Raw genomic sequence first — 24,975 nt, forward strand, 5'->3', positions numbered from 1 at the left:
TAGGAAGCTAGAACAGGGCATCTAGAGACGGTAGCAGAACAGGAAGTAACTGGAAAGTAGGAAGCTAGAACAGGGCATCTAGAGACGGTAGCAGATCAGGAAGCAACTGGAAAGCAGGAAGCTAGAAGAGGGCATCTGGAGACCGTAGCAGAACAGGAAGTAACTGGAAAGTAGGAAGCTAGAACAGGGCATCTAGAGACGGTAGCAGAACAGGAAGTAACTGGAAAGTAGGAAGCTAGAACAGGGCATCTAGAGACGGTAGCAGAACAGGAAGTAACTGGAAAGTAGGAAGCTAGAACAGGGCATCTAGAGACGGTAGCAGAACAGGAAGTAACTGGAAAGTAGGAAGCTAGAACAGGGCATCTAGAGACGGTAGCAGAACAGGAAGTAACTGGAAAGTAGGAAGCTAGAACAGGGCATCTAGAGACGGTAGCAGAACAGGAAGTAACTGGAAAGCAGGAAGCTAGAACAGGGCATCTAGAGACGGTAGCAGAACAGGAAGTAACTGGAAAGTAGGAAGCTAGAACAGGGCATCTGGAGACCGTAGCAGAACAGGAAGTAACTGGAAGGTAGGAGTCCAGAGAAGGGTGTCTAGAAACAGCAGCAGACAGGAAGCAATGGGAAAGCAGGAAGCTAGAAGAGGGCATCTGGAGACCGCAGCTGAACAGGAAGTAACCGAAAGGAAAGCAGAGCAGGGCATCTAGAGAGAGCAGCAGAATTGAAAGGAGCTTCTAGTGAAACAATCTCTATAAGGCAAATTATTCTTCCCCCCTCCACCCTTGGTCGTAGGGATCCATGCACTCTCTACCCCTATATATACCCATAGGTAAACCTGTAGGTGTCAGGCACAAAAGATCAGGTCCACACGTGAAGGTCTAATTGAACTGATTGATTGCTACTCATGCCTATGCATAGGAATGTTCTCAACTAACGTTTAGCACCTGCATGGAGTTAGAATTCAAGGGAGATTGGATGTCATCTGTGTCGATGTAGAGATTCTAGGCTGATCCCTCGTTTAACTCTGTCCCCACTTATCCTACAGTAGGTGCAATTTTTCCACACATTTCCCTCCAGCATCCTTTGGGGATAGATTTAAATGGCTAGTTCCAACTGACCAACTAGAAGAGTGATCCTGTGATCTTATTTCTTCCAGGTTTGTCATTAGGGCCATAAGTCAACGCATGTTTTCCCTTCGTGTGTAGGATTGAAGGAAAGTTGTCAAGTAAATGCTGATGCTGGACTACTACTTGGAGAAATCTACTTTATTGCTGGACCTGGGTGGAGAACCTGAAGAGTTTGAAAACAAGAGAGGCAGACTTCCTAAAGTATTTTGGTTCTTCAAATGCTGAGGTTTCCCTAAATGAGAGAATCCCTTGATAAGGATCTTGAGAGGGCTATCAGGACTCTCCAATTCCCTTTCAGCTGCTTATATCCAAATATATATTAGAGCAGGGGTCTTCAAACTTGGCCCTTTGATGACTTGTGGACGTCAACTCCCAGATTTCCTCAGCCAATGTGCCTGGCTGAGGAATTCTGGGAGTTGAAGTCCACAAGTCATAAAAGGGCCAAGTTTGAAGACCCCTGTATTAGAATGAGCAGCAGTCCTCTGTTATGGGCTGACACCCTCGTGAGATCTCACCCAGTGGATTGGTACTCCTAGGAAAGTCCTGGGCTAAAGAAGAGGACAGGCCAGCAAACCACCTGCTCAAGAGGAAGAGCTTTGCCACTGCCCAAACAAGGCAGTCAACAGTCATATCCCTTCCCCAGTCTCTTTTAGGAGATCCGTAGAGATTTGGACACCAAGTCAGTTCTCCCTTCAACAGTCTGCTTGCTTTTCCAGCTTTGCTTTATGTTGCAGTTTCGGTTAGGTCATCACATAGACTCCTTCCAAAGCAAGCTTCCCATTCTCCATCATGGAAAACAGGACAGCTGTTCTGCAAAGCCCCCTCCCCTTCGGCAGCCTTTGGTACAGCCGGGCCTCCTCTCAGCCTCTTCCATGTGTTCTTCCCGCTATTCATCAAGAAGCCACCAGCTGCAATTAAGCATGTGAGATACTTCAAACAGCAGCTCCGATCTTCTCCTGGATGGGTGCCCGACATTCCCATCCCTCTTCCATAAGGCTGGAGGAAAGCAAAAGACCCAGAGCATCTTTCAGGCTCTTTTCCTTTCCCTGGGGACAGACTCTAGATGGCGAGATGCTGGATAGAGATGTTTTTTGGGAAAGGAGACTCACGAAACAGCATACGAGAGGAGAGAGTGACAGATAAGAGGACACAGTGGGGTACAAAGAGGTGGACGGCTGGACTCACATCACAGACACAACCCTAAAACCATCCCCACCAGGCATAAATGGGTGAGTCAAATTGATTGAGGTAGGATATAACTGTAATAAGTAAATAAATAAAGGCATGGTTTTCATCGCATGCCATGTGTGCAAATAAATAAACACTTTTTTTAGCATACTAGGATGGCCTCATTCACAGACTGTTAATAGCATTAGCAATACTGCATTTTAACAGCTACGCCAACATGGTTAAGACAGCATGTTCTCACAACATGCTGAAACACAAGCTATTCAATCACATATTAGTCAGATCCAGCAGGTTGGGTGACAAAACTTAATTTTCAAACATTACCAGAGGCAACCCAGTTATTATTAGCTTGTTTGTTGGTCCGTCTTTCTGTCACTTGGTCCACACACTTCTTGCTAGACACTCTTTGCTTAATCGAAGATTATTTTTTTGAAAAACCCATTAGTGGCTGAATTCATACATATTAAGCCATAAAACTTAAAAGTCCCAATTATTGTTGCAACAGCAAACTAGACAAGCCTTTATCAGCAGCATATTGTGAACTACAATGAAAGAGGGTTGACATAATACTAAACTGTGTTTTATTGAATAACTCACATTAGCTGTGTTTCCATATCACATTAAGCTGTATTGTTCCTGTTTTAGTTTGGTACATTGTGTGAATCCCATCCCCATGATCTGTAAATTGTAATTTACGACTTAACATGTTACAAGTACTCATGATTTAGTTAGCCAGTTGTGGTTTAAAGTCATGGTTGAATATAATGCATCAGCTGGGTTGGGGAGCCTGGTGGGCTCATGGGATATTTACAGAAGGCAAATGCTAATAGCCGTCTGCTCTTCTTCACTGCTTGGAAAAGACAGAAAACAACTTTTCTCCATAACAAAAACAAGCAAGCTTTGAAGCTGCTTCACAAACCAAACCCAACGCCTCCACTCTGTGCTATGACTGTCCTCCTCCAGCCGCTGGATGTCATGGAAGACCACAGAGGTGGAGCAAAGAACTTCCATGAGCAAAACAACATCATTACTTCACCGTTGCAGTACAAAGAGTCTCAATGAGACCAGGCAGTGCTGCTTCATTGGAAGCCAACAATGAAGAGCTGTCATAAAACCTTTCATTGCATAGTATTTTTCGTAGATTAAGAACACCCAATGCTTGTCCAGCCTGACTCAGGGATGGACAACCAGTGGCTCTCCAGGTGATGTTAAACTGTAGCCCCTAGCCGCCTTTTCCAACATGGCCCGTAGTTCTGAAGGACCATAGGCTGGCCATCTCCAAGTCTTGGGGTTTGGTCCCAGGTCTTTGCTTGGAGCTGTTTAGGTTTTTAACTTGAGTGACCGTATCTAACTCATTACCTGACTACAGGTAGACCTCAACTTACGACCACAATTGAGCCCAAAGTTTTTGTTGCTAAGCGAGACGTTTTGTTAGGCACTGCGGTAGCACAGTGGTTAGAATGCAGTATGGCAGGCTAATTCTGCTGACTGCCAGGGGTTCGATCCTCACCGACTCAAGGTTGACTTCCATCCTTCTGAGGTTGGTAAAATGAGGACCCAGATTGCTGGGGACAACATGCTGACTCTGTAGGCTGCTTAGAGAGGGCTGTAAGACACTGTGAAGCGGTATATAAGTCTAACTGCTGTTGCTAAGTGAATTTTGCCCTATTTTACGATCTTTCTTGCTATGGTTGTTAAGTGAATCACTGCAGTTTTTAAGTCAGTAACACCGTTGTTAAGTGAATCTGGCTTCCCCATTGACATTGCCTGTCAGAAGGTCGCAAAAGGGGATCACGTGACTCCGGGATGCTGCAATGGTCATAAGTTGAAAAATGGTCATAAGTCATTTTTTCAGTGCTATTGTAACTTCGAACGGTCATTAAATGAATTGTTGTAAGTCGAGGACTACCTGTATTGTCTCTTCCAGCCCTTGTAGGTGCACAGCTTTAAGCAGAATAGCAAGAGCCTTAATTCCAGCTGTTAGCTAGTTAAAAACTGCTGAGTTTATTTGTGCATAACTAGAACTTGTATACAAATTGGCCTCTAAAGAGATAAAAAGATTGATTTTTTTAAAAAAATCTTTGTCCTCATTTAAAAAGGCTATTAGAATAAAATACAAAGCAATATATCTAAGACCTGAGTATATCGTTTTTGATGAATCAATTAAGTTATAGCAGAACTTAATGCAGGAAAATGGATTTGAAATAAAAAAGGGAGGTACTGTACTATCAGTATGATTATGAAAGTGACAGCTGCACCATGAAGAACTTTGCTTATTATTAGAAACTTTCTGGAGGTAAAGATAGGGTTCTCCCACCAGATCTGACAGGACTGCCATTTCCAAAATCCCCAGCCAACATTGGCTCCTGAGCAGTTCACATTTTACGTGGTTGCCAGATTTCTACTTAATGCTAAGCCATAGAGTAACTCAGCGTTTCCCAACCTTAGGAACTTGAAGATGCGTGGACTTCAACTCCCAGAATTCCCCAGCCAGCTATGCTGGCTGGGGAATTCTGGGAGTTGAAGTCCACGCATCTTCAAGTTCCTAAGGTTGGAAAACGCTGCAGTAACTCATTTAACTATTGTTTCCTGAATAAGTTACCTTTCGTTACCTTTACCTTCCAATTCAGCATACTGCCGTAAGCCATAAACTACAGTTTATAAGTCACAGTGGCTGGCAACCATCTACTGGCTTAGCAAAATGTGGGAACTTAGTCACAACTGAAACGTTTTGTCCAAATAGTGGCCACGATGAAAATTATGGTGCATAAACCGGGCAGGTACGGTACATAAAAACTTTTAAATAAAATAAACAGTTCCTGAATCATCAACTAATACCCCAGAGGCATCAAGCGTAGCTTTCTTTCTTCTTCTAGGATCTTTATGTACTATCAATATTTTGTTTTTATTTGGTTAGCTTGTTTACCTTATGGCTTAATGTCTTCCACCAATCCAACCTGCGTGAGTGTGAAAACAAATATATAAGAGAACCATTTAGAATCTAAAGCCTTTCTCTCTCTCTCTCTCTCTCTCTCTCTCTCTCTCTCTCTCTCTCTCTCTCTCTCTCTCGGGTGCCTTCAAAACACCGTTGATTCCAGTCAACTGCCTGAACTAGTCTCTCCATTTTTCTTGGCATTTTTCCCCCCCAGAAGTCGTTCACTATTGCCTTCTTCCTAGGTCTGAGAAGGAGGGATTGGATCATGGTTTCCCATCTGGCTTTGTGCTTCAGGTGGGATTAGAATTCCTGGTTGTCCGGTTTCTAGCCTGGAGTCTTAACCATTACACCGCACTGTCTCCCATAAGGAGCTCTAGTAGAATGCAAATCAGAGGGTAATAAATGCTGCTGCTTCCCACCAATTATATGTAGTCCCCGACTTACAACCACTTACAACCGAGCCCAACATTTCTGTGGCTAAGTGAGATAGTTGCTTAGTGAATTTTGCTCCGTTTTATGACCTTGCTCGTCACAGTTAAGTGAATAACTGCACTTGTGAAGTTGGTGACACGGTTGTTAAGTGAATCTGGCTTCCCCATTGTAATAATAGTAATAATAATAATAATAATAATAATAATAATAATAATAATAATAATAATAATAATAATAATAATAATAATGATGATGATGATGGAATGACCTTGGAGGTCATTAGTCCAACCCCCTGCTCAGGCAGGAAACCAGGCAAATGGCTGTCCTGTCTCTTCTTAAAAACTTCCAGTGTTGGAGCACCCACCACTTCTAGAGGCAGGTTGTTCCACTGATTCATTGTTCTAACTGTCAGGAAGTTTCTCCTTAGTTCCAGGTTGCTTCTCTCCTTGATTAGTTTCCATCCATTGCTTCTTGTCCTGCCTTCAGGTGCTTTGGAGAATAGCTTGACTCCCTCTTCTTTGGGGCAGCCCCTGAGATATTGGAACACTGCTATCATGTCACCCCTCACCCTTCTCTTCATTAAACTAGACATACCCAATTCCAGCAACCGTTCCTTGTAAGTTTTAGTCTCCAGTCCCAGTCCTTTGCTTGTCACAAGGTCCCAAGTTTCTAAGTTCAAAAGAAGATAATATTGTATTTGGAAGAGGAGGAGGAGGAGGAGGAGGATCAGCACAATCAAACTTGCAAGATTTTGTTTATTACAGCCAATCTCAATAAAATTAGTTTCAGGCTTCCTGTGGAATTAATCTCCTGGTCTGGTCTACTGAATGGGGCTGACCCCAGTAGAAGGTCTGAACTCCATAGAATAAACTCCAGGTATGAATGCCTGAGAAGTCCCAATAAGGATGAAACTAATCAAATACTGCTTCAGGGGGGTCAATATCTCTGATTCTGCCTGGGGAGAAATTCACTTCCTGCCTATCTGCAGAAATCTCTCATTTTAGCCTTGCTCCGTATTCTGTGCAGAGGAAGCAGGGAAGGAGCTCAACGGAAAAAAAAATGATGTGGGACACAAACACACACACACACACCCAATCTGGAAGGCAAAAGAGACACCTGCCTAATTTGGGCATTCAAGATGACTGGATAGTTCAAGTCTCCCAATGCAAATGTGTTAGGATTTCCTGCAGAGCTGCATGAGGAGAAAATGGACATTAATCGGAGGATCAAAGAAAGGGACGGCCATATGAGTAGCTGGGGCTCCAGGAAACATAATTCTCTAATTCAGAAATAAGAAGTCCCCCCCCTTTTTTTTAGCTGTCAGGGACCCTTTTTTTTGGGCTCCAGGGCCAGAGTTTCCAGAGACTGATGTTTCGGACTGAATTTCCAAAAGTCCATGAATTCTGTCTTCTGCCTTATGCTCCTGTTTTGCTCTCTTTTGTTTCCCCCAATGGATAAGGCCGATAAATGCACGTGCATTTATCAGCAGCCCAATTCCAGGGGGCTTTGGGGACCAAAACAAACAAAGCAGAGACTTGGGGGAAGGCCACCTCTGGGCCCCAGGCCACCAGTTCTCCTTCTCCTGCAATATCCCCATCTTTTCTCTCATTTGCTCCCAGGCTCAGCCCCACCAGATGTGGAGAATTAGCTTTAGGGTCTCCCTGCAAATTCATTTCATCTGGTGGGCAGGTGCTGCTCCCTGCTTGCCACGGCCTTCGCCAATTCTGCAATGCACCAGTTCGGTGGGGGGAAAAAAAAAGTCTCTGCTCCCCAGATCTCTGGTTTGCTTGCCTCTTTGCACTTGGCTGTCACACCCTTCGCTTCCCTGCTGTCTTTTTGAGCAGGCAGCCTTCTCTCTCTGGCTCTCCTCTAGCCCTCCTAGCCCCTTGACCCTCCTACGCTTCTTGCATAGCCAGCTGTCCTTGCTGGCTGGGTCAGCATAAAAACAACTCCCTGGCAAGCTGAGCATCGCAGGGGAGGCTGCGCCAAATGGCCTCCACAGATGGCTCTGAGCAGGATTTGGAGCACACTGGCAGAGGGAGCAGCAGGAGAGACAGGCAATGTTTCCTGATTCTGCAACAGGCAGCCTGATCTTGGCCACGGCCACTTTCAGTAAACAGAGAGCAGGGGCCGCTGAGCAAAGGCTGCGTAATGTGCACCAGCTGGACGGGGAAAGGGCAGTTGCCAAAGTCTCTTGCTTAGCTGCACTATTCTCACTGCAATGAAGGTTGATGTCCGGGGTGCCCCACTTCCTACAAGCTGTTTTCTGTGCCTGTTTCTGAGGAAGAGGAATCGGTGGCTTTGCAAATGGGGGGAGGAGGGGGAGGGGGAGAGAAGAACAGAAGAGGATTCAGCTCATGTGAACTCAGATCAAGCTCACCAGACTGGCTGTAGAAAAAGCAGATTCTTGCTTAATCTGTTTTTTTTTCTTCTTGCAGTCACTTCGTTATCAAATTCAGAGAAAATCAAGAGCACAACAGTACAAAGGAGAGCTCACTTGGCTACCAACCAGTTAACTTGGGCAAGTTGTCTGAAAAATGGTATAACGAACTTCCTGAAGTGTTTTTGGAACCCTTGGCGCTCTCTGAAGTTCAGTGTTTGCTTGCAGACATTTCATTACCCAACCAGGTAACATCATCCATGCTTTGGGACAGAAGAAAGAAGCACTGAGGTCTGTATCTCACTTCCATCTGGACCTAGGCTTGCAAGCCAAGATTTTGGGAGAATGAACTTATGAGATACATAGACAGCTTTGCTCCTTTTTAAAAAAAGGTACTATACATCTATTGCATCTCTTTATAAATACAACCACTCAAGAACCCTAATTGTGCCTTTCAACAGAAGCCTCACAAACTAACACACAGTCCAGTTTAGACTGGATTAAAATTCCCTAGGGGAGTTTGCAGTTTAGGACCCAGCTACTGCCTTTACATGTTGTGTCAACCAGGCTATCATGAGAAAAACCACACAATGGCTTATTCAGAGGGCAGAGCATGTAAAAGAATGCACAGCTAGCTACAAAGAAGTTATAAGGCAGCTTTTAAGGGGGAAGGAAGGAGCATGCCATTAAGGGGGAGGGTCTTACAGAAAAGATTGTGCAATCCTGAGAGAAAGAGTAACTGTTTCGGTCACCACAGTGTAAAAAAGATGTTGAGACTCTAGAAAGACTACAGAGAAGAGCAACAAAGATGATTAGGGGACTGGAGGCTAAAACATATAAGGAATGGCTGCTAGAATTGGGTATGTCTAGTTTAATGAAGAAAAAGAGAGGTGACATGATAGCAGTCTTCCAATATTTGAAGGGCTGCCCCAAAGAAGAGGGAGTCAAGCTATTCTCCAAAACACCTGAAGGCAGGACAAGACGCAACAGATGGAAACTAACCAAAGAGAGAAGCAACCTAGAACTAAGGAAAAATTTCCTGACGGTTAGGACAATTAACCAGTGGGACAACCGGTGTCCAGAAGCGGTGAATGCTCCAACACTGGAAGTTTTAAAGAAGAGACTGGACAGCCATTTGTCTGCAATGGTATAGGGTTTCCTGCCTGAGCAGGGGGTTGGACTAGATGACCTCCAAGGTCCCTTCCAACTTTATGATGATGATGATGCTGAAACTCAGAATAACTTATTTAGTATGGGGCAGAGAGAAACTCGCATTGGCTTTCAAGATTTTGTTAAGCCTAACACCCTACCATAAAGAACATACCTTGAATCTCTACTGTGTCCGTTTCCTGCCCCAACCTACCTCACGGGACATTGCACTTAACAACCTCATGGGATTAACAACAGCAATCAAAAAGTGCCAGAGCTGCTATTGTTAAGAAGCATGATCATTTGATGTCATTGGTGACCATATTGTTTAGCAATGGCAAGTCTAGTCCCAATTACCATGATTAACCGAGGACTACCTGTACTAATTACAGTTTTTTTAAAAAAAACAAAAACCCTAGAACTCATATAATATTCCTGGCGCCAGGAGCTCTACAGCCCTCTGATCTGTTCAGAGCAGCCAGGTTTTTATAAGGTTTTTTGGAAGGCCGTCAGAGTAAAAGCTACCTTGGTTTTGTGGTGTGGGAGGCAGCAAGCTGTTGCAATAAATGACCAATGTTTTTTTTTAAAAAAGCAAAGAAAACAAACCAAGCAGATTGATTTTGAAGATGTAGAATGTTATTGTCTAATTGTAATTTCAAGGTGATTCTTGATAAGAGCTCATTTTTGGCCATGCCTGTTAAACTAAGAATGCAACTCATGAATTAATTTGGGAGGGATAAATTATTATTCTTAATGTTATTAAGAGTTGTTGTAAATTGTTAGCTGCTTTATGACTATATACCACTCAATGCAATTAGATCGTTAATATCTCTATTTTGCTTTATATATAGACTGCAAAAAAGTAATGACCACTTGTTTATTAATAATTATAAATGTCATGGGTGTGTTGCTCAAGGAGTCTGCAGCCTGACCTCCTGCCTGGAACTGGTGGTTAATATCTAGGTTCAACACACTACTGACCCATATATTCTGCTGAGTATTGTAACTGACATCTGGGGTCAGAGCTCCTCAGCCGATCTGGACAAGGGAAACGGCAGTCTTAACAGAACCAAGGGCTGCCATAAGCACTCTTTTTAAAGATATAATCCAGGGGTCTTCAAACTCGGCCCTTTTATGACTTGTGGACTTCACCTCCCAGAATTCCTCAGCCAGGCACACGTGCCTGGCTGAGGAATTCTGGGAGTTGAAGTCCACAAGTCATAAAAGGGCCGAGTTTGAAGACCCCTGATATAATCTCAGTGTTGACAACTATATGATATGTGGACTTCAACTCCCAGAATTCCCCAGCCAGTGTGTTAATGTCCACACTTCTCAAAATTGCCAAGGCTGAAAGACTGAGCTACCTTGTAAGGTATACAAATGAGATTCATATTCGCTTTCCCCATAACAAAACAGCACATTTGCAGTTAATGATACGGCCACCTTAAATAGTATAAAATCTGACATCGGAGATGAATTCAGTATACTGTTAGCACCCATCCCTTTCAAGGTTTAATTTTTTTTTAAAAAAAGTACAGACTGCATGTGACCGAGCCCCTCAAGCTACTGTTTGATTGTAACTTCTTGCTGAAGCCTAAATTGACTAGACCATTAACAAAACAAGCCATATTCTGATTTAGTATGGACCCAGACCGTGCCTATGCTACGATGCCACAAAGGTTGAGCAAATGGATACACACAAGCATTATAAAAGGCAGCCCTTCTAAAGGGCTGCAGACACCAAACTCGTGTTGCGTAAAACTGGGCAATATCAGGGAAAGAATAGCAATGAATGAAACAAAGAGATAAAAGGCAAGCATAACAGAGCAAAAGAGGGGGGGGTCACCCCTCCCACTTTCAGCTCTGATCCTACCCAATGGTTTCCTCTGAAGACTTGGATAGATTCTTCCCAAGGGGAAATCAATACACTCACTCAATAGCATTACATTATTTAGAATGGCTCTGTTCACATGCCAAGCTTAATGAGGTCAGGTAAAGATGTAGCCAATCCATCCACACTACACATCAAGCCCTTTTCTGAAGTAAGCCGTGTTCGTACAAGGACTGCACATGCTATCCAAAAGGAATCCATTGAGTTCGTTTGGAGTTCAGCTCATTGTGCCAACTAGAAAACAGTTTCATCCAATTATCAGGATAAGCCTGACTTGTGAACGCCACCTCCAAATAGTTGACTACAAATGTAAGGAATTGTAGAAAGCTATGGTAGATAAATCAAATCATGCCTGGTCATGAGAAATGACAATCCGAGAATAAAGCACAACAGGTCCAAGGAAATCTTGGTCCACAAAGTCTAGTAAAGCCTTCATAATTCAAGACACCTGGGATAGAAGGACGCTGAGCTTGTCGATCAGAAGGTTGGCAGTTTGGCGGGTCGAATCCCGAGTGCCGCGTAGCAGAGTGAGCGCCCGTTACTCGTCCCAGCTTCTGCCAACCTAGCAGTTTGAAAGCACGTAAAAAATGCAAGTAGAAAAATAGGGACCACTACGGTGGGAAGGTAACAGCGTTCCGTGCGCCTTTGGCGTCTAGTCATGCCAGCCACATGACCACGGAGACATCCTCGGACAAGCGCTGGCTCTTCGGCTTTGAAACGGAGATGAGCACCAGCCCCTGGAGTCGGAAACGACTAGCACGCATGTGCGGGGGAACCTTTACCTTTACCTTTACAGTCCATTAGAGTAGCTTTTTCAGAGTTCTTCCTTGGAGGAAGGACCTTAAAAAAGGTAGAACATCTTTTCCCATCTTGTTTCCTGCTTGAGCAGGAGATTGTATTAGATAGAAGACCCTGAAAGTCCCAACTGTTATTTTGTTATTCTGTTATTCCTAGTAAGTTTCATGGTTTCATCTGTGCAGGTTTCTTCTTCCAGAATGTAGAATAACAAGGTTGGAAGGGACCTTGGAGGTCTTCTAGTCCATCCCCTGCTCAGCAGACCTTTTTATACCATTTGAAACATGTTTTCCAGTCCAGCCTATGTTTTAATCACAGCCCCTTTTTAGCTTCTAAACACAAAGTCATCCAGCTGTTGCCACAGCTAAGATAAACAGAATTTACTCACTAGAAAATGTTTACTCATGAGGAGGACTGGCAGCTACTCAAGGTTTATCCAAGATGAGCAAGCTTTAGCTAACTCATAGAAGCCGCTTCCTTGATAGTTGCACTTTGGGGTAGCATCCAAGAGCTTATTTCTTCCGATTTCATCATTTCCCCCCCCCACACACATTTCAGTTAGTTAGACATTGTTTTTAACCAGATTTATTCAATTTTAGCTGGATGCCTGCTTTGTCTTTTTAAAAGAAAACTATTAGCCATCTTGGGTGTCCTCCAGGACAGAACAGCAGGATATCAGTTAAAGAGTTTAATAATAATAAACTTTCAGAATAAAAAGATCACATCTTACCAGAGATATGATGGCGTTGTATTGCTCCATTAACTCACCTCCATGGCAGGTTAAGTATTCCAGATTCATAGGCATTTGAGGGCATGTAATGAAGTCATTTCTGACATTTGCACAATGTTATAATGCATGTGATGTCACTATTTTCATTTATCATTTTTAAAAATAAATCAAGGTGGCGGCCACCTTCCACTATGGCTTCTCATGGACACCTGTAGCCAGATTTAATCGTTACAGGTGACCATTTACTTCAGATACAGGACTCTCCTGCTATTCCCGAATATCATCAATTTCGGCAGCATGACCACGATGCTCCACGCTAATTGGAAGAGTATAAGCCAGGGGTCTTCCAACTTGGCCCTTTTATGACTTGTGGACTTCAACTCCCAGAATTCCTCAGCCAGCCATGACTGGCTGAGGAATTCTGGGAGTTAAAGTCCACAAGTCATAAAAGGGCCAGGTTTGAAGACCCCTGGGATAAGCTATTTTCAAAGAAATGTTTTCTCAGAATGATTGATTTAATGTTTCCTTTGGCTCTATAATCTGCAATGGACACACGAGGATGAACAAGCCATAGTTTTATCATTGTTTATCAAATGAATTTTGAGTCATATGCAAAGCGTAATGCATTGTTTATCCGCTGCAATAGCTGGTCTCCCAAATTATCTTTGAGCCCAAACCATGCATCAGAAATGTCTGCAAAGACTAAAGGAAATTAAGATGGCAACTAGAACATAATCAAAGTCATATCCATTTTTATGTATGTTGGACATGTTAGGCACGTATACAGGTAGTCCTTGATTTATGACCACAATTGAGCCTGAAATTTCCATTGTTAAGCAAGACAGGTAGGTGAGTTTTGCCCTATTTTATGACCTTTCTTGACACAGTCAAGAAAGGGGTAGGCAACCTTGGCTCTTTTATGATTCGTGGACTTCAACTCCCAGAATTCCTGAGCCAGCTGTGAGAGTTGAAGTCCATGAGTCATAAAAGAGCCAAGGTTGCCTACCCCTGGGTTAGGTGAATCCCTGCAAGTGTTAATTGAAACATTTGGTCATTAAGCGGAACTGGCTTCCCCCATTGTCTTGCTTGTTGGAAGCTGGCTGGGAAGATTACAAATGCTGATCACGTGATTCCAGGACAGTGCAACTGTCATAAATACATGCCAGTTGCCAAGCATTTGAACTTTGATCACATGATCATGGGGATGCTCCTGTGGTCGTAAGTGTGCAAACCAGTCCTAAGTCACTTTTTACAGTGCCATCGTAACTTGAACTGTCACTCAATGAATGGTTGCAAGGCAAGGACTACCTGTCAAGGATTGGGACTTTGATCACCTTGTGGCCATTCTCTCGATTTTTTTTCACACACTCCCCCCAGTCAAAGAAACCAAACTGTGGCCTAGGATTATATTCAATTTATCTTTGCTCTGCTTTTCCTCTGAAAACAGACCTGTTCTGCTTGACAAAGATCCATACCCAGCCTCTCTTGTTACAAAGTTTTATTTCTCTTTATGTACAGTATTTTTTTAAAAAACCAACATTATATAGCATAGAAAGGGGCAGATTCTAGGCATTCGAGTAACAATTTTTTAAAAAAATCTCTCGACAGGGCATGTAAACTTGCTTTATTTAACCATTTGCTTCGCAGGTTTGTTTGTGCTCAGTATCCATAGATTTCTCTTCCAAGCAATACTTGAACAACCCATTCTCAGAGCTGCGCTGAGTTGACTACACCGTTGTTTCTGAATATCGTCTAGCTATAAACCAGCCAGTGGTTGCCCCCTACCCAAAGACTCTGCCCTCCCTTTGTCATCCACCCACATCTCCCAGAGTCTTCTGGCATGGGATTTGTCTGTCCTATCATTGAATCAACCTTGTTGAAAGGGCTTTCAAAAAACATGGGGGAAAATAGGAAGCTTAACATGACAGTACCCCAGAAGTGCAGGACCTTAGATAGTAAAGATGACTCATCAACCGCAAAGGCCTCTACAAAGAAAAACATGGTCCTTAAGCAAAGAGAATATGGTTAGTGGATGGGCTTTGTTTGCTTCACTGGAAGGACCCCATTGAATGGACCTCCACACCATCTTTGTCAATGAACTCATCCTTCCCTCTGCCAAACTACATCATTTTAGCCCCCAGAAACCTACATTGATTTACTCGTAGATCTCAAGATTTATCAAGAAAAGGTTGGAGAAAACCAATTAAGTTGTTTATATTCTATGGTGTTGCTCTTCAGCATTGTGGGCAGCTGCCAACTTTCTCTTGGCCTAAAGCAGGGGTGTCCAACCTTGGCAAATTTAAGACCTGTGAACCTCAACTCCCAGAATTCCCCAGCCAGCATTGCTGTTTGGGGAATTCTGGGAGTTGAAGTCCACAAGTTGCCAATATATGGTGAGGGTGGACAACCCTGGTCTCAAAAGTCCCATGGTGGACCTCTCATCCCAAACTGCTTGTAATTTGCTCAGCAATTTTTTTGCTTCTCATTCTTTTGCTAAGGTGCTAAGGAATAGCCACTGCTGCTAGTGTTCACTCTGCTTTTTCTCTGACCTTGTTCATCAATAATAAGCCATACAGTGATGATCCGTTGAAATAAGCAATAAAGCTTATTTCTCAGTAAATCTGCACAGCTTTACTATCAGCCCAGTGCAATGTAAAAGTTCAGGTGTTTCAGCAATTTCCAGTGTCTTGGCCATATTTCAAATTACAGGGAGAGAGGGAAATGAAAGAAAAGTCATTTTTCACCCTCTGGATCTATGGTAGACTTATCACTGTAGACTTATCACTGTAGACATCTACAACACTTATCTTCTGTGTTTCCACTGAAGCACTTCTTAGGACAGTTTGGAGAACTAGTGGCTCTCCAGATGTTCCTGGACTCCAACTTTCTGTGGTCCCAAATACCAATGATCAAGGAGGACGGATTTTTAATCCAACCATACTTGGAAGGCCACAACTCTGATATTCTTTTATTTGTGTTGAAGTCATAGCTTTCCTCCAAAAAGTAGGGTTAAGGTCGTATGAATGATCTGTGGTGGATTCCTCAACATGCCTGACAAGGTTCAAGATTAGAGGATTCTTGTGTAGAAAAGTTAGTGGATGATAACTGGGATATGGATACCAGGTAAGGCAACCTCTTTTAACCTGTTTCCTCTAAATGTGTTAGGGCTGAAATTGCTGGCTAGGAATTTTGGGGACTGCAGTCCCAGCACATCTGGTAAGGAACATCTGGAACAGCTTCCAGTTGACCAGCAAAAATCATTGATTTTCAAGGAATGGTGCACAAGCCCCTCTCTGGTAAGGCATGTCATCTTATTGTCAGAAGGCACCATGTGGCTATGGAACAGACCTTTCACAGTTCCACAGTAATCACTTCAGACACTTGCTCCTTCTGTAAACAAGCTCCAAAGGCATTTTGGCACACACCTTCCCCTTAAGTTGTCCCAGACAATGCTGTCTGCTTCCCTTATGCACCAGCCAATTAGAAGTGTCTTGACCCATCTCCTTCCTGAAGTGTAGCCCGCAATGTATCATTCCAGAGCCAAGCTGACCCTCTCAAGAAAAAGGCTGACATTGACTGATTGACCTATAATGGGTTCTGCCTACATTCATTCTCATATCATAGTTGTCACTCATTGGTTTCAAACATGATATCCAGATAGTACCAAGTCATGAATTCAGAGCATGAAGGCTAATGAGGAAGGAGAAGAAATATTGTGTCCACTGTTCATATGATGGGAATGTCCCAGAATGCTGTAGGGAAGGAACAGAGTATCAAGACTCCAAATCCTGCAGGACTTAAACATGCTTATCACACTTGGATTATTTGGCCAACAGCGTCAGAACAATTTGGATTCCAGAGCAATGTTCCATATCTGATGCCATGAGACTACAACTCTCAGAATTCCCAGCCAGCGTAGCCCTTGCAAGCTGGTGAATTCTGAGAGATGCAGTCACAATATATTTGAAGAACACTGGTTGCAGGATGGCTAGGTAACTTCACTGTGCAAATATCTTTATCCTATGGTCCTGTAGCCTTCCTATCCTTATCCTTGTAGGCTGCAGCAGGGTTAGGGAAAAGGTGCATTCAAGCATTTGGAGCTACAATTCTCCCAGTCCCTTGCTGCAGGCTGGAACCAATGGGGCTGAAGTACAAAGCCCCTTCAGAGCACCACAGGGCCAAAGGTTCTCCAGTTAATACAGAAGTAACTTAATTAAGAGAGGATGCACTATTAAACAAACAAAACCTCTCCTCCTGCCATCTACACCCTCACTCCTCCTCATCCCTATCTTTTTTTTAATCTCCACAAACTGGCCTGGCATCTCTTTGGGATGAGTCGAAATTTAAAACACAAAACCACGATGATAAAAAAGCAATGCCCCCCCAAAGGGAATAAAATTAAAATGAAAAAGAAAGGAGTCTTAAGCCCAGTTCTACAAGGTGGGACCCTTGGCTCCTGGCCCTGGTTAGGGAAGAGACTTCCGCAGTGCGTCCCAGTTTCACACCACACTTGAGAGAGGTCCCTATGGGGTGAGCTCTCCATGGCTGTCACCATCTGTCAGTTACAGTTGGTTGTCTCCTGGCTGATACTGAGGCTCTGTAGCGGTAAAGTAGTCTTCTAGAAATGATTGGAGGTATTCAAAAGTGGGGCGCTCCTCAGGCTCCTTCCTCCAGCACTGCACCATCAGATCGTGCAAAGATGGGGGGCAATTCCCAGGACAGGGCATGCGGTAACCCCGCTCCACTTGTTCCAACACCTCCCGGTTGTTCATGCCTGCATGAGAAGAACATGAGAAGAGGAAGTGGTGGAATAGCTCTATTATGAGTCTCTAGGAATCAAGGCAGAGCTAGTTTGGGATAGTGGTTAAGTCAGCAGCCTAGAAAACCAGGAGACCACGAGTTCTAGTTACATCTTAGGTATGAAGCCAGCGTTGGGCTAATTGTTCCCTCTCAACTGTAAGAGGAAGACTTTTGAAATCACTTTTGAAACTGTTGCCAAGACTGACTCAGAGGCACAGAACCACATAGACTCACATACAAAAATAAAATCAAGGAAATGGTCATTGTGCAAATTCACAGGGACTGCAAAATTTGGTAAGTCAACCCACACCAAAAAGGCAGGACTAGGTGAGAACACATAGTTGGCACAAAATACAACCCACTGACTCAAGCATGCAAAATATGTGTTCCCCAGACCCCAACCGAACAGGAGGCTAAAATTTGGCCTTTGAGGGGATTTTTCCAGAGTTTGTGAAGTTCTGAGACCCCCCAAAATATGTGCTTTCAAGAACCACTTTATCTCTTCTTTACCCTCCCAACCACTTCTCCACACAAATCAGGTCAGCTCTGAATCTGGGCCCCAATGACTTTGGGAATACAGTCCTCAAGTTAACCACATGAATCCTGAGATGGCCTTCAAGGCTGTAGAAACTGCACAGTCAGGAGCAGATTAACCAGTGTTTATCAAATAAAGCATGTCAGATTAGGCTCAGACAGGAGCTCATGCAAGAAGCTAAAAGCTGCTAAAATTGCAGCAACTGCAATGACTGGATATTGGGCTCAACCCAACCCAACCCAACCCAACCCAACCCAACCATGTTGTGGTTTAATGCATTATGTAAACCAAGGGGCAATTCCTTTTCAAAAGAAAACTTCTGGCAATCCCTGAATGTTGCAACAGTTCCTCTCTAGGCTAAGGGAAGCCTCTACGACATTACCTGGGTAAGGAACTCGGCCCTTGGTCACAAGCTCTGTCAAGAGGATGCCAAAGGACCACACGTCTGACTTGATGGTGAACTTGCCAAAGAGAGCGGCTTCCGGAGCTGTCCATTTGATGGGAAATTTGGCACCTGTTGGCAAGGAGATGGAATTAAGAGGTTAAGATCGTACAGAAGGAGATGCCACCTGGATAAGAAAGATTCCTACTTTCTCCACTGTGGGAGAAACATTACCGGTGGATTTAAAATGGACTTCTTAGCATAGATCGTAGCAACCTCCTCCCTCGAGAAACAGAGTCAGCCAAGAGAAAGTGTTCTTAATTTATGTTGTCAGAAGCCTCAAGCACCAATCTGGACAATCAAGGAACAAGTCCCTATGAGCTCTGACCAGCAAGGCTTAGAAGGGAAAAGGCTAAAATGGCAGGACAAAACTTGCCAACCACTGTTTTCGCTTCTGAATATGAACTTCATGTACAAACAATTTAGAAAATAAATTCTTGCCAAGTTGTCCTCGTGAGGGAAAAATCACTGAAGAAATTCCTCTGTGCTTGGAAGTGGACTTTTTTTGTGTGCAGAAGATGGAGAAAAATCAAATTTTGCCACATGGATTTGATGATTGTTAAAATTTAGAAAGAGGAAAAAAATATATTTTCCAATTTCCTTTTTGGTAAAAAATGGAGATTTTATTATAGCCTTAAACTAAGAGTCAAAAGTAATGGTTCTCTATCTCCTTGGAAGAAGACAGAGGTTATTCTTTTTTATATGTTTGTGTTTTTCTTGTCCTTTTTAAAAATACTTTTCCACAATTCTATCTCTACTCTTTTTTTATTCTATCGTTTCTTTGGATTGCCGTTTTTGTTTTATGTGTTTTGTAAAATGGAATAGAGTTATTTTTAAAAAGGCAAATAACTTCTTGCTTTCTCCCGTTTTCAGTGTAGGATGGAGGAAGCTGTTATTTTGTGAAGATTGTCCAGTCTGCATCTGGATATGATTGACACAACAGCCATCCGGAGCGTGAGAATCCAGTTTCACATGGCTGGCTCTAAGAGGGTGGAGATCAGCCACATCCTTCCAGATTTTAATGACATTTGTGGCAGGGTCCACTCTGGAAGCACCCCTGATTTTTCCAATTCTAGATTCACTGCTCCTACTGCTTCGAGCACATTTTATTCAGCTCTGAGGCACCACATTGTAGGAAGGATATTATAGGTTAAGTTTTAGCAAGGGCTTCTGAAGGTCATTTGGTTGCCTCCCCCTGCATTGCACAGAGGCCATTGCTCGGTGGAATTGTTTGCCTTTGTAAGAGAAGGGCAGGAAGAGCCTGGGGGTGGGGGCGGAGTCAAGAGAGTGATCAGCCTAGAGTTGTTGTTTTCACAGTCTAAGTCCAACCCATTTTGAATCCCATTGATTCTTATCTAGTGCAAATTTAATGCTGCTAGTTGACTAGATTCTTGTCTATAGGCGTGAGCCATAAATAAGATTAACCGGAGCTTAACGTGTAGTCCTGATTTTTTTTTTGTGCCTGACAGCCTTGCACAAAGAAATCCTCAGCTTCGGTGTGGCACTTCCTGCTAAAAACGGCACCGAGAAAAGCTCGCTCTTCCCAAGAGCAGAGACAGCATCTGCCAATCAATGCTTAATTGCACAAATAGCTTCGCCTGCTTAAAGGTGACTCTTTCTCCTGCTCCAGGGTGCCCCTGAGAGTTTACCTTGCCGAGCTGTGTATTCATTGTCTTCAATGAGGCGGGCCAAGCCGAAGTCAGCAATTTTGCACACAAGGTTGTTGCCCACAAGGATGTTGGCAGCACGCAGATCCCGGTGGATGTAATTCATTCGCTCAATGTAAGCCATTCCAGCTGCAATCTGGATTGTGTGCAGAAGCAGAAAGGCAGGGATGAGATGGCCCAGGAGATTCAATCGTTGCAGCTCCTTCTGTTCTTAATGGATCCTGGGCAGCCTTCTCTTCCCCTCCCCTCTCCCCAACGGAGTCAGAAGATGATGCTCCCAATTTTCAGACAGACTGACCACCGATACTACCTCCTGCCCATCAGGTTACCTGTGCTGCCATGTCCACCAGTTGGGGCAACTTCAAGAAACGGCCATCCCCATCTTTCAAAAAATCTAGCAAACTACCTGTGAAAGAGAAAAGGTGGGAGATCAGCAAAGCCACTTCCCAGTAGAATTCTTGTACTATAATACACTTGCAGCAGTGGTCCGCTGGCTGCTTACTCTTGTTCCTGTCCGTTCTTCTTAGAACCAATTTTTGTGAAGGAGACGGGACCTGGGTATCTGTGACAAAACACTGGGAACCCGTTTCCCCAGCTCTCCCAACTTTCTACTCTAAATGTGTCAGGACTACACTTCCCATCAGGCCAAGCTCCAGAAGTCTAGTAACAATGGAGGGTACCAGGTGAAGGAACGTGAGCTAGTATAGACGTGAGTATGTTCTCAGACTGGCGGACCCATTTGGAATCCTGAGCGCTTGCCAAAATGTCTTGGCATAATGAACACGGAGGCCGCAAAACCGGAAATTCAACGGCTGAATCTGCTCTTTGGCACCCTGAATTTGCCCCTCTCTTCTTGCCTGGGAGTGGGAGGCTGAAGGAAGGATCGGGCTTAAAGGCCAAGTGCCTTTAATGGCACTGAAAAAATGACACTGCTACAAACAATGATGCTGTGTGTCCCTTTGCAGGGTGCCAGGTTCCTATTTAATTTTAATAAAAAGAAAGAAACTCAGTATTTCAAGGCACCTAGCAGAAGATGAAAGGGATACCTAAAAACTTCCTGAGGCCCACAGGTACCGTGTTGCCTACGCTGTATCACTTTCCCTTTCCTGAGAAAGAAACATACCTTGGATAGGGAGATCTTAGAAGAGAAAATGGTTTATGGCTCTCTCCATGATGCTGCTGTCTCCATCACCCACATGCCTTGATAACACGATGTTCCTAACATGTGGTCTTCCATCCAGCTTAGTGGGTGGGTTCAAGGTCTGCTTAAAGTCAGCGGTCCTACAGGTGCCCTTCATTCTGAGTCAACTGTCTGGAACCTGGGCATCTTTCTGATCCTAACCCTCCAAGCTCAGGTGTCATTTTGGTAGCCCTGGGCGGCTATTCGGTTTGAAGGCAATTCAGTTCTTTTTCTTCAATCAAGTCTCCCTAAATTGACTTGCATTTGGACAACTCTGGTTGCCGAATGCGCACAAGCTCTTTTAACATCTAAAAAACATGCTTGATTTGGACAATTGGGTGTGAACAAATTCAAGCCACTGTATCAAATTCCCGAAGCGACTCAATAGTTTGGATCAAGCCAACTTGATGGTGGAATTGAACCAACCCTTCCTGCTTCACCCAATTCAGAGGCCTGCTGGTTGGCCACTGTTGCCACCCACCCATCTAGAGAGGTCATTGTCACTGGAGGCAACTTATCGAACCTTGGCTCATGAACTCAGTAACAATGTAAATAGGCTCTTCTGATACCACAGCATACAGCTGCACCAGTTTGTCGTGCCGTAAGCGCTTCATGATCTGGGCTTCCTCCAGGAAAGCTTCTGGAGACATGGTTCCAGGTTTCAGTGTCTTCACCGCAACTTTGGTGGTACCATTCCAAGTGCCTGGAACCAGCAAGAACCAGGGTCAGGGTGACTGAGGATAGAGACAGCAAGGGCCCAGAACCCAAGGCCTCCCCTAACCCAATGTTATGGAAACAGATATGGTTGGAAGAAGTCTAGGTTCAGCGTCCTGCAACCCAGGGCCCTCCAGATGCATTGGGACTTCAGTTCCTAGAATCTCTAGCCAGCAGGTCTAAGCTGGGTCCATGATCCTTGGAATTCCCCCAAATCACCTTGGGAGCACCACGTTAAGGACGGCTGACCCTAACAACTGAAATGAGATGAGCAACAAACATGAGATGAGGAAGAAATGATGGGTCAGGGATGCCTCCACTCTGAGGATCTCAATTCAAAGGAAATCATTTCCCACAGCTGACATTTCCTTGGCTATGTGTGGCATGGTGGCCTAGTGCTAAAGCAGCTCGCCTCCCACTCAGAAGGTTGAGAGTTCAATCCTAGGCAGCAAGAGATGTTTCTCTATCAGGGCACAAAGAGAAAATATCTGCGGCGAACTCTATGTGGTGTCAGGAAGGGCATCCGGCCAGCAAACGCTCAGCTCCACCCGGTCGCCCTGACTATGCCCCGAATTAAGGGATTACAGGGTCGTAAAAAGGGAGTTGGTGTGCATCCTTCTTAAGGTTCAGGTTTCCAAACTGGTCTTATCTGCTCTACTGGTTGGTTGCTTTTTTACAGGTGCAACAATGGTACAGGTATTACTCGACTTACAGCCATTCATTCAGCAACTGTTCAAATTCACAACGGCACTGAAAAAAGTGACTTAGTACCAGTTCTTGCACATATGACTGTCACAGCATCCCCTGGTCATGTGATCTAAATCAGGGTGCTTGGCAACAAGCATATGTATATATACGATGTTAAAGCATCCTGGAGTGATGTCATCGTCGTTTGGGACTTTCCCAGCTGGCTTCCGACAAAGTGGGAAAAGCCAGACTTGCTTAACAACTGCATGGTTTACTTAACAGCTGCAGTGATTCACTTAACAACTATGGCAAAAAAAGGTCATAACTCACTTAACAACTGCCTTGCTTAGCAACAGAAATGCTGATCCCATAAGTTGAGGACTACCTGCACGTAGGAGACCTCATGTCTCCTTGACTTATTCTCTCTAACTGTGGATCTTAGTAGACCCGAATGATTGGCTAGTATCTAGACCAGGAATTCTGCCCCGTAGTGTTTTATATAGGTCTTCCACTTTCAGTCTATGGGAAAGGAATATATGCCAACCTTGATGGGAGAAAGATATGCTATTAAGACAGATGATAGCCACATGCTCTGGAGAAAAGATGTGGCTGCTTTAAAGAGTTGCAGATGGGGGTTATGCTCCTGCAAGCTCTAAAGCATCTTCTTGGAACTGAGTCCAATGCACTACAACCTTTTGGTCACCAGGGACCGGTTCCATGGAGAGAGGTTTTTCCGTAGACCAGAGGGGGTGTGGTTTTGTGGGCTGCCTGCATCCCACCTATGGGGCTTTGCTTGTTTGTGCAGACCAGTTGCTGGCATGCCGTGGCCCGGTACCAGACCATGGACTGGGGGTTGGGGACCCCTGCACTACACAACCCTAGGGTGTTCCCCTGAATGAAACAGAGCTAAGATTCATTTTCTGATGGGTCTAATCCAGAGGTCTTCAAACCTGGCCCTTTTATGACTTGTGGACTTCAACTCCCAGAGTTCCTCAGCCAGCGTGCCTGGCTGAGGAATTCTGGGAGTTGAAGTCCAAAAGTCATAAAAGGGCCAAGCTTGAAGACCCCTGGTCTAATCAACGATCTTCAAGCGCAGTCCAAACCTAAAAGGGAAGGCTGCCCACCTCGTCCATGTGTGCCCTTTAACCCTGACAAAAAAACCTACCCTGCCCCCTTGCCTTACCCATCCACACATCTCCGAAACAGCCCATGCCAAGCTTCTTGTCAAAGTTGATGGACTCGCGCCTGATCTCCCACGCATCTTTAGACAGCCCCATAGTCTGGGGCCTCAGGGTGGGGCAGACTTTGGTTAAGAGGTAGCAGAGACCGTCATTGTATTCTGTAAGGGGTGGAATGAGGGAGGGTGGAAAGATGGGATGGAATGAGATGGGAAAGCAGAAGGATGGGATGGAGCATGCACTTGAGAGAGGAGGCTGGACTTTGAGCAGAGGAGGAGAAGGAGCAGAGCACAGGCAGCAATATTGCTTTTAACCACCAGGTGGTGCCCTTGGCTCACTTTTAAAGGATCAAGGAGTGCACCACATTCTTGCATCTTCCTTGCAAACGTTGAGCAGTGAATTTGGAGCACGGTCTGACTTGTCAGCTAAAGTCTCCACTACTGTATCCTGGTTACCGTTGGATTCAGCTACAGGCTATTTTCCAAATCTTGTTCAGAATGCAGATCTAACATTGTAGCATAAAAAATTGAGGCAGGATGTCCCCTGGTCCCACACCAGTCACTGCTTTAACTTAGATCACCACGCACCATCTGGACCATTTCCACATAGTCTTCCAAGACTTTTAAGAAGAGTCGCCCCAACTCAGACCAAACCCCTATCAAATTCTACATTCTCTTCTTACCGGAGAAGCCATCCAGATGCTCTGGGTTAAGAAACCCACAAGTAGCACATGGTTGTAGTAACGCTCTCCCCTCCAGTAATCAGACACATGTGCTTGTTCTCCTGCTGGAGCTTAGAAAGAGACTCAGGATTCATAAACACCGTTCAACTCTTTCCGTTGTGGATTTATCTAACTCTCTTTGAAAGGCTTCCAAGTTGGCAGCCATCCCTACCTCTTGTGGCAGCGAGTTCCGTTGTTTAACTACCTATTGTCTGGAGGACTTCCTGCAATTCATCTTGCAGCTTCTCCCCAGTTCGTCTGCCTCATGACTTTGCCATCCTGAAAGAAACGCAGCCATCCCGGGAGAAAAACTGAAGGATGTGGATTTTTCTCCATCCTTCGTCACGGCACTTCCAAGTCCCCTCCCGAGCGCCCGCCCGGGGTCTCCCCAGCTCCTTCTCTCCTTCTTCTCTTCCGCACAGCCTCC

The 24,975-nt window shown here is 44.4% G+C and overlaps 1 protein-coding gene across 3 annotated transcripts in view; it reads right to left on the bottom strand.

The window, feature by feature from the left end:
* Positions 1-14,107: 14,107 nt before the first annotated feature.
* The window catches only part of FGR (FGR proto-oncogene, Src family tyrosine kinase), a 47,457-nt gene continuing 36,589 nt past the window's right edge, over positions 14,108-24,975 (bottom strand). For 2 of the 3 annotated variants that reach the window (XM_083369949.1, XM_083369950.1), the window contains exons 8-13: positions 23,833-23,988; positions 21,772-21,951; positions 20,398-20,474; positions 20,051-20,204; positions 18,342-18,473; positions 14,108-17,398 (exon numbers count right to left, since the gene is read on the bottom strand). In XM_083369949.1, the coding sequence (XP_083226075.1) occupies positions 17,187-17,398; positions 18,342-18,473; positions 20,051-20,204; positions 20,398-20,474; positions 21,772-21,951; positions 23,833-23,988 (911 nt within the window). In that variant the 3' untranslated portion in view covers positions 14,108-17,186. The remainder of the gene's footprint in view (positions 17,399-18,341; positions 18,474-20,050; positions 20,205-20,397; positions 20,475-21,771; positions 21,952-23,832; positions 23,989-24,975) is intronic. The other variant, XM_083369951.1, reaches the window with a different exon arrangement.

Source organism: Vipera ursinii (assembly GCF_947247035.1).
Source record: "Vipera ursinii genome assembly, chromosome: 9".
Lineage (NCBI taxonomy): Eukaryota > Metazoa > Chordata > Lepidosauria > Squamata > Viperidae > Vipera > Vipera ursinii.